Here is a 15,859-nt window from a genome sequence, read left to right on the forward strand (position 1 = left end):
ATAGAATACTGTTAACCATTGTCATCCCACAGAATTACCTTCTACTTGTGTCAGCATATATCCTGCCTACCTTACATATTTTATATTTATCAGTTATGACAGAAACTTCTCCCCTTTTACTGAGATTTAGTAGTAATAAAACAAACTTATTTTCTTTGCTTTCCATTTTCACGCATATCCAGAGGGTTTTCTCTTCACCTCACTTCCCACCTTTAATCAGACATACATGATTCATATTCGAGAAAATGAGTGTTTCTGAGACCAAGTGGTGGTGTTTATAAGATTTTGCTTCTGCACTGAATTCAATGTTTTATTTACTGCTTGGTTATTTTGTTTTTGTTTTTTGAGAAATGGGAGGAGTGTCATATCTAGATGCACATGAAAAAAAGAAATGGGAGGAATGGACACATACATAATTGATAAAAACTCATCTGATAAAAACTCACATTTTTTAAGAGTAAAAAGCAATAATACTTCCTGAAATACACCTTGGGCTCCTTGCAGAAGCTGAACTATCTGGTAATTACTATTTAGCAAACAGCTAACAGCTAGCTCTTAATTTTTCAGAAATAGGAGGACATCATTGGCCACTATCATACCACTAATTTTATTGCACCAATGCTTTCACAGAGGATGTCACCAAAGAAAGAAGTGGCATCCATTACCCTTCCCCCATCCTTCCACTCTGAACCAGTACAGGATATTCTCATGGTCAGGGCATTCTCTCCTTGGCAGGATGTAGCTAATGACATATGCAGAATTAATGACTTGGTTGCCCTAGGCCCCCTGCCAAGGCTTTTGTTCAAGGGAAGGTAAAGAGGACAAGTCTCAGGATATCATCCAAACAGGATGGATACAGAATGCCAACCAGGTTAGCCCTGGGAAGTTAAGACATTTTACAGTGCCACCACCTAACTCCATACTGTGTCAGAGGAGCCAGTTACACAGTGTTGATTTCCCTAAGAGTATTATAATAAGGAAGAGCTGTTTTCTTAGCCCAGTTGCTACTAAAAGTCACTCAGAGGAGGAAGTGGAATTTGTCACAATTGGATCAATTGTTTTATCTCACTCTTGGAAGAAGAAAAGTTACAAATTCTAGAAAGCAAAAGATTTTCGTGACCAGGTCTCCCTGACCTGCACAAAATAAACATTACGAGTTAAACCGAAATAGATTTAGTGTCTAACCTTAACTCTAGTTTGGCGTTAACTTCTTTTCCAAAGGGAAATAACCTTAACAATCTGAAATCATCCCTGCAAATACACTTTCTCAGCTTTTCTTTTCTGCCGTCCTATGAATTACAAATAGAAGTTTAAGACAGCTATCAGGTAGGCTCCCCAAATTCAATTAAGATGTCGAATGATGAAAGAATAAGAAAAACCAGTAAATGATAGCTTAATATTCAGTTATCTGGCTTGATACTGCTTGAAAGTGACATCTCTAGATTAAAGAACTGATAAACTCTCATAGTTGAGAAATAATATTAGTTATTTCTTGGACACCCTAGGATGTGCCTCCTATTGCTCTTAAACACTTTACATGTGTTATTTAACTCTCACAACAATGCTATGATACAGGGGCTGAGTCTCTTAATAGAGCTAATGAATGCATTAAATCAAAAGCATGAAATGTTAAATATAAACATTGGAAAATGAAATTATTTTTGCTTGTATTGTAAGTGAGCACCTTGAAAGCTCAAAAAAATCTATTAGAAGTATTCAGGAACTTGGGGGAGTAACTGTATATAAGACAAGTATGCCAAAAATCAATAGCTTTTCTTTATAAATAATACCTAGAAGTTGATATGATGGTAAATATGACAAACAAAAACTAAAAGTCTTAAGGTATAAGGCTAACAAGAAAGAACTATTATAAAATCTTATTGAAGGACATAAGTTAAGATCTGAACAAATGTATTGAATGGGAAGATAATATCATAAAAATATCAATTTCCCCAAATTAGCATGTTAATGTGATTCCAATTTGAATATTTCAACTGGGAGAGAGGGTTTTTTTTGTTTTGTTTTGTTTTGTTTTTAATAGGCTGGATGTTGGTCTCAAACTCCTGCGCTCAAGCAGTCTTCCCACTTCGGCCTCCCAAAGTACTGGGATTATAGGCATGAGTCACCATGCCAGGCTTGGGTGACGTTTTGAAATTGAAATTAAGCAAATGGGCCAGGAGCAGTGGCTCAGGCCTGTAATCCCAGCACTTTGGGAGGCCGAAGCGGGCAGGATCACCTGAGGTCAGGAGTTTGAAACCAGCCTGGCCAACATAGCAAAAACCTGTCTCTACTAAAAGTACAAGAATTAGCAGGGAATGGTGATGCACACCTGTAATCCCAGCTACTCAAGAGGTTGAGACAGGAAAATCGCTTGAACCCTGGAGGCAGAGGTTGCAGTGAGCTGAGATCACACCACTACACTCCAGCCTGGGCAACAAGAGTGAAACTCTGTCTCAAAAAAAAATAATAATGTAAAACAATAGAAGTCTTAGAAGGAAATCTAAGAGATTGGAAATCTAGAGATAGGGTAGACCTTAGCGAGTTTTAAAAACTCAAGCTATATTTAAAATTAAAATACATTTTTCAAGTAAATAAGTTAATAAGTGTGTGTGTGTATGCACACAGATGCTTCTCAGCTTACAATGGGGTTATGTCCCAATAAGCCCATCATAAGTAAAAGATGTAAGTCAAAAATGCATTTAATACCCTGATAAATCTATCACAAAGTTGAAAAATTATAAGGAAAACCATAAGTCAGGGGCTGTCTGTGTACATAAATTTAAAATTTTCTTGGCAAAATATATTGTAGTCAAATTTGGGAAAATATATCATAGATAAAATATAAACTATTCAAAAGAAAAATGGATGAAAGATATAACTGGGCAGTTCAGAGAAGAACAAATCCAAATGGTCCATCAACATGAAAAGATGCTCTAACTGTAGCCAGAGAAATACAAACCAAAGTGCCAATGAGCCCCACACATGAACGAAAACTGCAGAGAATACTACAATCCCAGAAGAGAGGTAAAGGGCAAGAAATGAATCATTTATTGCTGATGGAAATGTGCATTGCAGAGCTGATATCTATTCAAATTAAATATGCATATTTGACCTTAATTCTACTACTGATATTTACACCAAAGAAATAAAAGGATATATACACAAGATTATTTATTGCCACACTCTAGAAGAAAAAACAGAGTGCATACCCATTGATAGAATAGTTGAGTAGATTATGATTCATGCGTAATACAGAACATTATGCATTCATTTAAAAATGAGTTTGATGGGCCAGGCGAGGTGGCTCACACCTGTAATCCCAGCATTTTGGGAGGCCAAGGCAGGTGGATCACGAGGTCAGGAGATAGAGACCATCTTGGCCAACATGGTGAAACCCCATCTCTACTAAAAAATACAAAAATTAGCTGGGCATGGTGGCACGGGCCTGTGGTCCCAGCTACTTGGGAGGCTGAGGCAGGAGAATTGCTTGAACCCGGGAAGCGGAGGTTACAGTGAGCCAAGATTGCACCACTGCACTCCAGCCTGGTGCCTGGCAACAGAGCAAGACTCTTGTCTCAAAAAAAAAGAGTTTGGTGTTTAAAGGCTGACTTAAAGGGATTCCCATGCAAAGTGACAAAACAAAATACAAAGAAAGATGTATGTGTGGTATGTGTGTGGGCACCTGGGAAAGGAGCTGAAGGGTATTTATCAAGTTGTTAACATGCCTTTCCTGACTTGGTGATATAGGAGTAGGGGTGAGGAAGTGAGGAAGTGAAGAATCTGAGTAGGTGGAAGAAGAAAAGCAAAAGTATATCCCTTTCTATACAAAGAGATATAGAAAAGTCATCATTGTCAGTATCAAGTAAATAGCAGTTTCTGGAATATTAAAAAAAGCTATATGAATGTCATCACATTATATGTAAAATATGAATATAAATACATGGGGAGATAATATGCATTGATAAAAATTATTGTGTTAGCAACAGTAACATAGATGACTGGATTATTTCCTTTTCCTTAACATTGTTATCCTATCTTTGAGTAAAATTATTTTAGAAATTTAAAAATAATTGTCATTATACTTAAACTTTATATTTAAACAAGAAAATCATTCAAAAACCAAAGCAGTTTAACTTTCTTTCCTTACCTGAAATTCAGCCTTTTGACACAGCTAGAGAACTTCAGTTGATCTTGTGAAGGACAAAGAAGCAGAAGGACTTCCTGAGGATGATGGGTTTCCTAAAAAGTAAATGCAATCATTTAAAATTGCAAATAGCTCTTCCGAGGACATCGTCTGCAGGCACTCAAAATGGTCCAGCATTTGACATACTGACATAGGCTTTCCTACGGTACAGCCTCTAACAAAACTAGTCTGTCTCGAAACCCTGGTAATAGAATGGTTTACCTTTATACCAAGAAGGTTGGGAAAGCACCAAAATCTGCATGTGGTATATGCCCAGGCAGACTTTGAGGGGTTCATGCTATAACACCCAAAGTTCTTATGCGATTGTCCAAAACAAAGAAACACATCAGCAGGGCCTATGGTGGTTCCATGTGTGCTAAATGTGTTCGTGACAGGATCAAGTGTGCTTTCCTAATTGAGAAACAGAAAATCATTGTGAAAGTGTTGAAGGTACAAGCACAGAGTCAAAAAGCTAAATAAAAAATGAAACCTTTTTGAGTAATAAAAATGAAAAACAAAATTGCAAATAGGTAGACAGGATGGATACTGAAGCACAGTTTTCCCAAATGCTGTTTTTGCAGCAGATTCAACTTCCAAACAAGTTTCAAGGGCAGTGTTCCTGATAGACGCAAATTTTCCTTAGCATTATATTGCATTGCCAATACTTATTCCATCATTTTATGCTTTTCAATGCACTTCCATTTATAAAAGCTGCATAGTTTGCTCTTATATGTATGTTTGTAGCTCAAAATATGGTTGAAATATTTTAAGTCAGTTCGTGCTCTTGATTATGAACTAAATATACTACATTTTCCATTATTAAAATAACAGCTTGGCTAGGTGTGGTGGCTCACACCTATAATCCCAGCACTTTGGGAGGCTGAGGCAAGATGATCCCTTGAGCCCAGAAGTTCAAGACCAGCCTGGGCAACATAGGGAGACTCTAGCTCTACAAAAAATTCAAAAATTAGCTGGATGTGGGAGGACATGCCTGTGGTTCTAGCCACCTGGGAGGCTGAGCCCAGGAGATCAAGGCTGCAGTGAGCCATGATTGCGCCACTGTATTCCAGCCTGGGCAACAGAGTAAGACCCTGTCTCAAAAGAATAAATAAATACACCTTGAATATTCTGTTGTTTTTAAAGAGTGGATTCATAGCATCATAGATGCATGATCCATCTTCTTCATTTCATTTTTTTTTTTTTTTTTTTGAGACGGAGTTTCGCTCTTGTTACCCAGGCTGGAGTGCAATGGCATGATCTCAGCTCACCGCAACCTCCATCTCCTGGGTTCAGGCAATTCTCCTGCCTCAGCCTACTGAGTAGCTGGGATTACAGGCATGTGCCACCATGCCCAGCTACTTTTTTGTATTTTTAGTAGAGATGGGGTTTCACCATGTTGACCAGGTTGGTCTCGATCTCTTGACCTCGTGATCCAACCGCCTCGGCCTCCCAAAGTTCTGGGATTACAGGCTTGAGCCACCGTGCCCGGCCTGATCCATCTTCTTAAAGATACATTATCATAGATCCTCTAGTTAGAAGATATCAGTTTACAGACAAAGATATCTATACATATGTGATAACTGATTATCCACCCAGATTTTTAATTATTTGTTACACTGTTTTCAAAAAGTTATTTATTTGGATAATGATGTCTATTTGTTTTCTCTGTATTTTCAGGCCAAGCCCCCTTTAACATCACCCTCTTCTACTTCATTCAGGATGTGAACAGCACATGCCTTCCATCTTCAGACAAACAGTGAGACCTGGACAATGACCTGCATTAGGTAGACAGAATCTAATGAAAGCTAAAAGCCTTTTCCTGTGTCTTAGCAGCACAGAAGCCACTCCTCCTTCCCCCCAGCGTTTGTGCAAACCCCAGAAAGAAGACAGCGTTTGTGATGTGTGAGGTTGAATTTCCTGCCTTCAACCCATCAAATCAGGCAGAATGAGGGCTCAGTCAGAATTACAACTCAAAAGAAAAAAATTTTTAATGCGACTTTTCTTGCCTGCTCAAATTTTGGGGTTAAGGTTCATGCCAGCTACATTCTTTGCATAATAAAATATAAAAAGAGTATAAATTGTTCTATTTAGAGAAAACAGCAAAACAATGCCCTCCTAAGGGCCCTAATAAATCACTCTTCAGAAAAGTGGATGTATGTTGGATTTACAGGATTTCTATGCCAAGTACCTGAAAACAGGAAAGCAAAATGCGTAAGTTGTAGTAATAGTTTTGTGGTTTAGCTGAATAATGTTCTATATCAACAGGGGATAATGATTTTAGTTTTTCAGTTACCACAAGACCATTTCCATTACTGATGAGACTTGAGATGTCTGTGAAGAAGAGTAATTGCAATTGATTTATTTGTCTGGCAAACTTCTTGTCAGCAAATTTACCACTACCTCAAAAATGTCTGTAGCTACTGTATGCTTAAGATATTAGAAGCATAAGCCACAATGAAAACTTATATTGAATTAACTCTTACCATTAGAATTCTAAGAAGTAATTTATGATTTTATGTTAAAAATCTCCCAGATGTCAGGATTTAAATCACAATTCAGTAATATAAGTAATTTGAAATTAGAAAGTTTTATACTTCACCATTCTATTTTCCTCTTCAAATTGAACATAGTTTGAAAGAATTAAGAAAAGAAGCTATAAAACATAAATTGTTCAAGGATTCTTCCTGTTTTGTTTTTGTTTTTGTTTTGAGATGGAGTTTTGCTGTTGTTGCCCAGGCTGGAGTGCAATGGCACGATCTTGCCTCATCCCAACCTCTGCCTCCCAGGTTCAAGTGATTCTCCTCCCTTAGCCTCCCAAGTGCTGGGATTATAGGCATGCACCACCACACCCGGCTAATTCTGTATTTTTAGTATAGACTGGGTTTCTCCATGTTGGTCAGGCTGGTCTGGAGCTACTGACCTCAGGTGATTTGCCTGCCTTGGCCTCCCAAAGTGCTAAGATTACAGACATGGAGCCACCAGGCCCAGCCAATTCTTCCTATTTTTAAACACCACAAGATTAAGATAATAAAGACATCATTTTAAGTAGTAGAGAGTACTGTGAAATATCTATATGTAATACAACAAAAATGAAAAATTAATCTGATTTTATATATCTGTAGATACTCTTGCTAGAGTATTTTTTGAGGAATTATATGCAATTGTATTGATTGAAAATGACCTCCTCACTCAAGAAAAATTTATTGAGCACTTACTAAGTGTCAATAGGTGAACGTGAATAAAATAGATACATTCCCTGCCTTCTTGGAGTTAAATAAAATAGCAGACAGTTAATTGAGTATTTATTATATGTTATACATTATAATATTAATAATGTTTATTGAGTTATGATTGTATGTCAACACTGCCCAAAGCAATTTACTTATGTTAACTAATACTCACAATAAATCTATTAGGTTGGTACTATTATTTCTGTCATAAAATTACAAAGCCATAGAAAAATAATTTGTCCAAGGTTCCATAGAGTAAGTAGGAGACCCAGAATTCAATCTAAGGAGTCTTTGTGATCTGTACAACATCTCAACTGCTACATAAACATTATTTAGTTTCCAGGGCAAATTTTTCAGGTTAATACTCTTATTTCCTCAATTTTACAGAAGAGAAAACTGAAGTGTAAAGACGTGAGATAACTCACCAAAAGTTAACTGACAATGATCCTACCCACTACATCACACTGCTTAACTGGGAAGACACGCAATTTAACAAGTGCCAACCAGGCTCCACATTTAAACTCTGACCCCATCTGACCTTAAAGTGAAGCATTTTTCTTCAAAGCAGACACTTCTCCACCCCAAAAAAAGTCATATCTGAAAAGACATAATGTACTTAATCAATGGCTTCCCGCTATAATCACCACAACCACATCCTTTCCTAGAATCCTATCTGTCTCGTTGAGCCCTTCCATTAGCTTTCCTCCTATACATGAAGTTCAAATAACACACGGGAGTTTTTGCGGGCATACACAACTTACATTCCATGCTCAAATATTTTTTTCCTCCCCTGACTCATGAACTTTTTGAAATTTAATAGTTTTTGCTATCTTTTGTGCTGCCTTGTCTATCTGAACCAAATGTATATATATTTTGTCGTTTCCTCTTTAAATACATTCAAAGCACTGTTTGCCTCACATCACCAATATTTAACTGCTTTGCAATATCACTGCCACTTACATACAAACAAAAATCCTATGTTTCTTAAGAGGAAGCCAAAATAAATAAATCATTTTAAATATATATATATATATATATATATATATATATATATATATGGCTGGGTGTGGTGACTCACACCTGTAATCCCAGCACTTCGGGAGGTCAAGGCAGGTGGATCACCTGAGGTCAAGAGTTCCAGACCAGCCTGACCAACATGGTGAAACCCCATCTCTCTTTATATATATATTTAAAAATACAGGTTCACGCCTGTAATCCCAGCACTTTGCGAGGCCAAGGTGGGCAGATCACAAGGTCAAGAGATCGAGACCATCCTGGCCAACATAGTGAAACCCCGTCTTTACTAAAATATAAAAATTAGCTGGGCATGGTGGTGTGCATCTGTAGTCCTAGCTACTTGGGAGGCTGAGGCAGGAGAATTGCCTGTACCTGGGAGATGGAGGTTACAGTGAGCCGAGATCAAGCCACTGTACTCCAGCCTGGTGCCTGGCGACAGAGCAAGACTCTGTCTCAAAAACAAAAAAAAAAAAAATTAGCTGGGTGCAGTGATGCATGCCTGTAATCCCAGCTACTCAGGAGGCTGAGGCAGGAGAATCGCTTGAACCTGGGAGGCAGAGGTTGCAGTGAGCCAAGATGGCATCATTGCACTCCAGCCTGGGCAACAAGAGCGAAACTCTGTCTCAGAAAAAAAAAGAAGAAGAAGAAGAAGAAAACATTCGCCTGGGCATGGTGGTTCATTCATGTCTGTAATCCCAGCACTATGGGAGGCTGAGGCGGGTGGCTTGCTTTAGCTCAGGAATTTGAGACCAACTCATGAGCTCAAGACCAGCCTGGGCAACATAGTGAAAACCAGTATCCACAAAAAAATACAACACTTAGCTGGGCATAGTGGTGTGCACTTGTAGTCCCAGCTACTTGGGAGGTTGAGGGTGGGAGGATCACTTGAGCTCAGGAGGAGTCGAGACTGCAGTGAGTCACGTTTGCAACATTGCACTCCAGCCTGAGCAACACAGGGAGATCCTGTGAAAGACCAAAAAAAAAAAAAAAAAGGAAGAAAGAAAAAAAAAGGGAGAAAAAGAGAGAAGAAAGAGAGGGAGAGAGGGACAGAGGGACAGAGGGAGGGAGGGAGGGACTGTTCAGGCACGAGGCCTTCAAGTTTGTTTTTTTAAAAAAGAATAAAACATTGCCCTGCACAACAATGTGAATGTATTTAATGTCAATGAATTACAAACTTAATGATGGTTAAAATGGTAAATTTTATGTATACATTATCACAATTTTTTTTTCCACTGGTTGGAGAAACAATATCTTTAAAATTTATCTTACAAACAACTTGTTCCTTTTCTCGTCATGGTATACACTTGGTATTGTTTGGCGTTTTTTTGGGGGTGGGTCCATAGTTTTGTTTGTTTTTGGAGACAGGATCTCACTCTGTTGCTCAGGGTTGGGGTGCAGTGGCGCAGTCATGGCTCACTGAAGCCTCGACCTCCTGGGCCCAAGCGATCCTCCTGCCTCAGCCTCCCAAATAGCTGGGATTACAGGCACGCACTACCATGCCCAGCTGTTCACATTTTCTTTTAAAGTAAATTAAAAGAGCTGGTCAACATCAAGGGAGGAAAAAAAAAAAAAGAAGACTAAAACATTGCCAACCACGCACTAACGTCAATTTGCAAGATGTAACAGTTTTACCTAATAATAGATTTTAAGTAAGAATATATATATATATTCTGGCCGGGCAAGGTGGCTCATGCCTGTAATCCCAGCACTTTGGGAGGCTGAGGTGGGCGGATCACGAGGTCAGGAGATAGAGACCATCCTGGCCAACATGGTGAAACCCCAACTCTCCTAAAAATACAAAAATTAGCTGGGTGTGGAGGCACATGCCTGTAATGCCAGCTACTCAGGAGGCTGAACAACACAGAGAGACTCCGTTTCTACAAAAACATAAATTTAAAAAATTAGCTAGGTGTGACAGCATGTGTCTGTAGTCCCAGCTACTCAGGAGGCTGAGGTAGGAGGATTGCTTGAGCCCAGGAAATTGAGGCTATAGCGAGCCAAGATTGTGCCACTAAACTCCAGCCTGAGTGATCCAAATAGCCTGTTTAAAAAAAAAAAAAAAATGGGGGTGGGGCAGGGCGGTGGGGGTGCAAATAATGATATTTGACACCCCAGCTGTTGGGGATAAGGGAGTGAAGGATGCCCCGGGGTGAACAGTTGGAATTGGAGTGTCTTTGGGATAGATGCTTCCTGGTCTTCAGCTCCTGAGGAGCTGTGCTTTCCCAGACCTTTTCTCCAGTTTCTTAATTCCAAGAGCTCCTGATGTTTCCAGTAAATTCCTTTTTAAGTTAATCGCAGTCAATTTCTCTCACTGCAACCAAGAATACTAAATTTAAAGCTACCATGTATACAATATATACCACACAAGAAATTTATTCCATATCCTTTAAGGTAATGAAATGAGTATGTTTTGAAATTTTGGTGGGGGCCATATGGTGTTCATGCCTACTAATTAAATGTGTCAAAGTGAAACACGGTGCACTTTCCAGAAAGTTTTCGGTCTTTGCATATGTACTGAACACAGGGCTAATTTTTTTTTGCCCTAAACTGCTCTTCCTTCTTACTGTGTGCTTCATGGTCAACCACCTCAAGTACACTTCAATTATATTACATGAATAAAACTCATTGGAATTCAATTGCTGAGGGACATGGAGCAAGAACCTGAACCACAGATAATACTTTTAATTAATTTGCCCCAGCACTGACAAAAATCATTAGCACCACATTTTGCTTTCTGTAAGAACAAGTGTACTTTTGTACAGTAAAATTAGGAGGTTAGGAGAATGAGACTACACCAGGGCATAATTCTTCAAAAAGGTTATTGAAGGAGAAAAGTAACATTTCAATGACCTACTATGTACAGTGTACATTTGATGTCTCTCTCTCATGCCCACTCTCCCACTTTTTAAAAAATATTTGTGATGGTGCAGTGGTTCACGCCTGTAATTCCAGCACTTTGGGAGGCCAAGGCAGGTGGATCACATGATGTTGGGAGTTTGGGACCAGCCTGATCAATATGGAGAAACCCCGTCTCTACTAAAAATACAAAAAATTAGCCCAGCATGGTGGTGCATGCCAGTAATCCCAGTTATTTAGGAGGCTGAAGCAGGAGAATTGCTTGAACCTGGGAGGCGGAGGTTGCAGTGAGCCAATATCACGCCACCGCACTCCATCCTCGACGATAAAGTGAGATCCTGTCTCAAAATATATATATACATATTTTGCAGAAACAGGGTCTCATGTTGTTGCCCAGGCTGGTCTCAAACTCTTGGGCCCAAGCCATCCTCCCATCTGGGCCTCCCAAAGTGCTGGGATTACAGGAGTAAGCCACCACACCCAACAGTGCTTAGCTTTTTCACAGATATAGCTTTCCTTGCTTACAGAGTTTGCAGTGAGCTGAGATCACGCCACGGCCCTCTAGCCTGGACTAGAGCGAGACTTAAAAAGAAAAAAGAAAAGTTCAGCACTGTCACCAGGAATACACGGCAAGAAAAGCTGGCAATTTCTACATATCTGTGAAACCCAAATTGTCATTTGCAATAAGGATCAAATGTATGAATAGTGTAAGTCCAAAAGTCTGTGGCAACTTCTTCACTTTCCCCAGATTGTCAATGGCACCTTTGTAAAACTCAGTAAGGCTTCGGTTAACAATGCTGAGGATGGTAGAACCACATATTGCATGAGACACCTGAACCTGAAATCAATAAATGAACTGATATACATATTGGTTATGGTAAAACCAATAAACAAATTACCTTAACAGAGATAATTCTTTCATTGCTAGATCTCTTGATAAATATGGCATCATCTGACTGGAGAATCTGATTCGTGAGCTCTATGTTGTTGAAAAATTCTTCAAGTTCCCGTGATCCTTCAAATTCTCTTCTCCACGAGGTAGAATGAAGGACTACCTATTTTGTATTAATGAAAGGTATAATTGCCAGCAACAGAAAAGACCGTATCAACAGGCTTATTAAATGGATAAACTGAGGTGTCTAATATTATTTTTGTAATCTTGTCAGTTAATAACCAGTCACTACTTTTAAATAGGAAAAAAACAAAAACAAAAACAAAAATGCGACTGACTCCTTCAAGACCAAAATATAACCACTATTTGCCTAGACGGCACTTTGAATAGATAGTAATACCAACATATTTTACGCTTGCCTTTCTACTTTTAATACAGGTGAACTTTTTTACCTTAATAGGAAAAAATACCAAGTAAAGAACAAATAGCAGTTGTGGAAAATAATTTCAGAAACTGTAGGGAGCTACAGCACAAAGGACTGAGTGTAGAGAGAGAAACAGAAATCTCCCGAGGCAGAGCCCACATATCTGAATTCCAAGAACAGGCGCTTTCTGAGAGAGAATACCAGGAAATGACTTCACATTTTTCCAGACTATCAACATACTTCATTTTTCCCAGCAGGAGAACCCAATGCCTGTTCCACGCCCACAGACGTTGGTCAGGCAAAGCGCCCGCAACACTTCCGGGCTAAACGCAACTAGGTCCCGCCCCCGGTCGTGTCTGGTCCAGCCAGGCACAAGTTGCAAACTTTGCGCCTGCGCCCACCGGGCTTGCACGTGTAGGCTCAAGCCGCGCATGCGCTAGATGGGAACGTTGTTTCTTCTCCCCTACGCTTTTTCTGTCGGGCTGTTTTAGGGGGAGTGCTTCCAGGTCGAAAGGTTTGCTTCCGGAGAGCGGGAAGGCTGAAACGCGGTAACTAAACTGGAGCCAACCTGGGTTCTGTATGGAAAAGGCTTTAGCCATGGACAGGTCAGTTCTGATCGTGGGAGCTGAGCCCGAAGTCTTGTCCAACTCGCCTGCTGGCGAAACGAAATAGGTGAAACTAGACTCCCAGAAGAAGCTAAGGAGATCCTGGGTGCTTCCCCTAAGACTCCTTCCCCAGGCCAGGAAATTTGGCTACAGATGCGGAAAAGGTCGCTTGGCGTGATTCGGGGTGGGATACGGATCATGATGGGTCCCTACATTCTCATTGTGTTCTGCGATCTATTCGGCACTTTGGGGCAGCAACACCATTCGCTCCTGGGGTGGGCGGGGTAGGTAGCCCGGCGTTCTACATGCTGAGTGACCAGCCTGAGATCACAAAGCCAGTCAATGAAGATACTGGGATCTCAGCCCAGACTTTCTTATTACAAGTGCCAGCATCAGATACTGGGTTCCTTCTATAATCTGGGTACTATGCTAGCCGGCTGCAACAAAGATCAGTTATTCAAGATCCTTCACCTCGGGGAATTAGTTGTGTAGAGGAGACAACCAAGCAGTATAAAGTGATAAGTGTTTTGGAACGATTAAGTCTCCCTGTCACTGTATAACTATCAGGAAGACCTCTCAAAGAAGGTAACTTTCTAGCTGGTCTTTGAATAATAATAGTACATGATTGGTACTCCAAACTTTGAGTACCTACTCTGTGACTGCATTGTTCTAAAGGCTTTGAATATATACTATTAGCTTATTTAATCTTCAGAACAAGAAAAATCCTATGAAAATATGTGCTATTATCCTTTCTTCATAGATACCACTGAGACTAAAAGAGGTTAAGGAACTTGCTGAAAGTTAGGAGGCTAGTAAATACAAGGACCGAATTCCCAACCTGCATCTGTATGTCTCCAGGCTACCTGGGGCTCTTTGAGGCGTAAGTAGTTGTTGACCAGGTGCTCAAGGGGACAACTGTAGGTCTTTGTAAAAGAAACATATTCAAAGGTGTTAGGATATAGAAAAAAGTATGTGCTTTGTGTTGTAGCTCGGCAGTCACATTCAGAATATGTTTAAAGCGATATTTGCGGCTGAATGTAAGACTGAACCCCTAAACTGGGGTCACATTGCAAATAGCATTTCAGGAAATTTGTACTTCTATAGACCAGCGAGAGATATCTGAAGGTTTTTTGTTTGTTTGTTTTTTATTTATTTTTATTTTTATTTTTTTTTTTGAGACGGAGTTTCGCTCGTTACCCAGGCTGGAGTGCAATGGCGCAATCTCGGCTCACCGCAACCTCCGCCTCCTGGGCTCAGGCAATTCTCCTGCCTCAGCCTCCTGAGTAGCTGGGATTACAGGCACGCGCCACCACGCCCAGCTAGTTTTTTGTATTTTTTTAGTAGAGACGGGGTTTCACCATGTTGACCAGGATGGTCTCCATCTCTCGACCTCGTGATCCACCTGCCTCGGCCTCCCAAAGTGCTGGGATTACAGGCTTGAGCCACCGCGCCCGGCCTTGTTTTTTAATTAAACCTTTAAAATTTTGTCTTTGGTTATTGTTTCCCATACTGTCCTGCTGAAGGAATATCTGAAGGTTTTAAGTGGAGGAAAAGCATATGAGATTCTTGTCTTAAACATAGGCCTTTTAGTCCACACAATTTCGTTTCTAGACCTTTGAGTGAAAATGACAGGGAGTGATGTGATGGGACAGGAGATGTCCTGGGTTGAAATAATTTGAAGGATCATTTTGCTCCATTTACCAGAATTCTTTTACTTACCCTCTTATCTCACAAGCTCTGTTTTGTGTTGTTGTTTGTTTTTCAGTAGTAACTGTGTTTTAAAGCATTTTGGAGACTGCAGAAAATCTTTTAAGAGAGAATTCCTGTAATTAGATAACTCCTCAATCCAACAAGGGAAATGACATTGACTTTTATGAAGCATTTATCTAAAACAGTGTTATAATATAGATTCCAAGTGTTGAAATAATTCCTTAGGAGAAAATAACATAGCGAGTACTAGAAAGTCAGAGAAGTCTTTGTGCAGGTAAGATTTGAGTAAGGCTTTGAAGAATAAGCAGGATTTGGAGCCAGGAGTGCATTCTCAGCAAAAGATCTAAGACTTGGCTACTGGAATGACCTGTACCATAACTTACTCAGAGTCCTTTACTCCAGCTGTGATGATAAAATTCTTTTTCAAATACTGCATTCTCATTTCACTTATGTAAACCTGATTATACTACTTTAGGAGTGGCCTTGGAGATATATCATCCCCTGTAATCCGGGAGGCAGAGGTGACACGGACTGCACGGAAACAGAGTGCTCAAAAAAGAATTTTAAGTATCCTTTGCGATTTAAGCATCATTATAAAAATTGTAACATGTTTGGAATCGGTGTTGTACAATTTTCTTTTATGAGAGTATTAAATGTTAGTTATAATAAAATCCTGTAGAAATTTTTTTTTCACTCTGTGGAACTGTCGTTTGGTAAATATAATGCTAAAATTTAATGAGATTATGTTTCCCTAAGAATAAAGATATTTCATTTTACTGCTGACTATAATATTGTGGTTAGCTTCTGCTGAGATTAGATTTCTTTTTATTATTTGAAAACTGACTAAAAATATTTAGTTCAGTAGTTATCTAAGATTGACATCTGAGAATTTAAATGACAGAAGGAATTATTTACCCTTTGTATAGAAAAATAATAGCCATA

The 15,859-nt window shown here is 39.5% G+C and overlaps 1 protein-coding gene, 1 long non-coding RNA gene and 1 pseudogene across 4 annotated transcripts in view; 2 read left to right on the forward strand and 1 right to left on the reverse strand.

Moving 5' to 3' along the window:
- Nucleotides 1–12,922, reverse strand: part of LOC141585148 (uncharacterized) — a 253,974-nt gene extending 241,052 nt beyond the window's left edge. Inside the window, exons 1-3 of the long non-coding RNA XR_012518488.1 lie at nt 12,843–12,922; nt 12,186–12,341; nt 4,148–4,239 (exon numbers count right to left, since the gene is read on the reverse strand). This is a non-coding gene — a long non-coding RNA (uncharacterized LOC141585148). The remainder of the gene's footprint in view (nt 1–4,147; nt 4,240–12,185; nt 12,342–12,842) is intronic.
- On the forward strand, nt 4,208–4,702 carry LOC101050854 (large ribosomal subunit protein eL34-like; annotated as a pseudogene).
- Nucleotides 12,923–13,097: 175 nt separating the features above from the next.
- The window catches only part of NUP107 (nucleoporin 107), a 56,151-nt gene continuing 53,389 nt past the window's right edge, over nt 13,098–15,859 (forward strand). Inside the window, exons 1-2 of one of the 3 annotated variants that reach the window (XM_010337287.3) lie at nt 13,098–13,207; nt 15,393–15,484. In XM_010337287.3, the coding sequence (XP_010335589.2) occupies nt 13,182–13,207; nt 15,393–15,484 (118 nt within the window). In that variant the 5' untranslated portion in view covers nt 13,098–13,181. The other 2 variants (XM_074402870.1, XM_074402869.1) reach the window with 2 other exon arrangements.

This window comes from Saimiri boliviensis, chromosome 7, assembly GCF_048565385.1.
Source record: "Saimiri boliviensis isolate mSaiBol1 chromosome 7, mSaiBol1.pri, whole genome shotgun sequence".
Classification (NCBI taxonomy): domain Eukaryota; kingdom Metazoa; phylum Chordata; class Mammalia; order Primates; family Cebidae; genus Saimiri; species Saimiri boliviensis.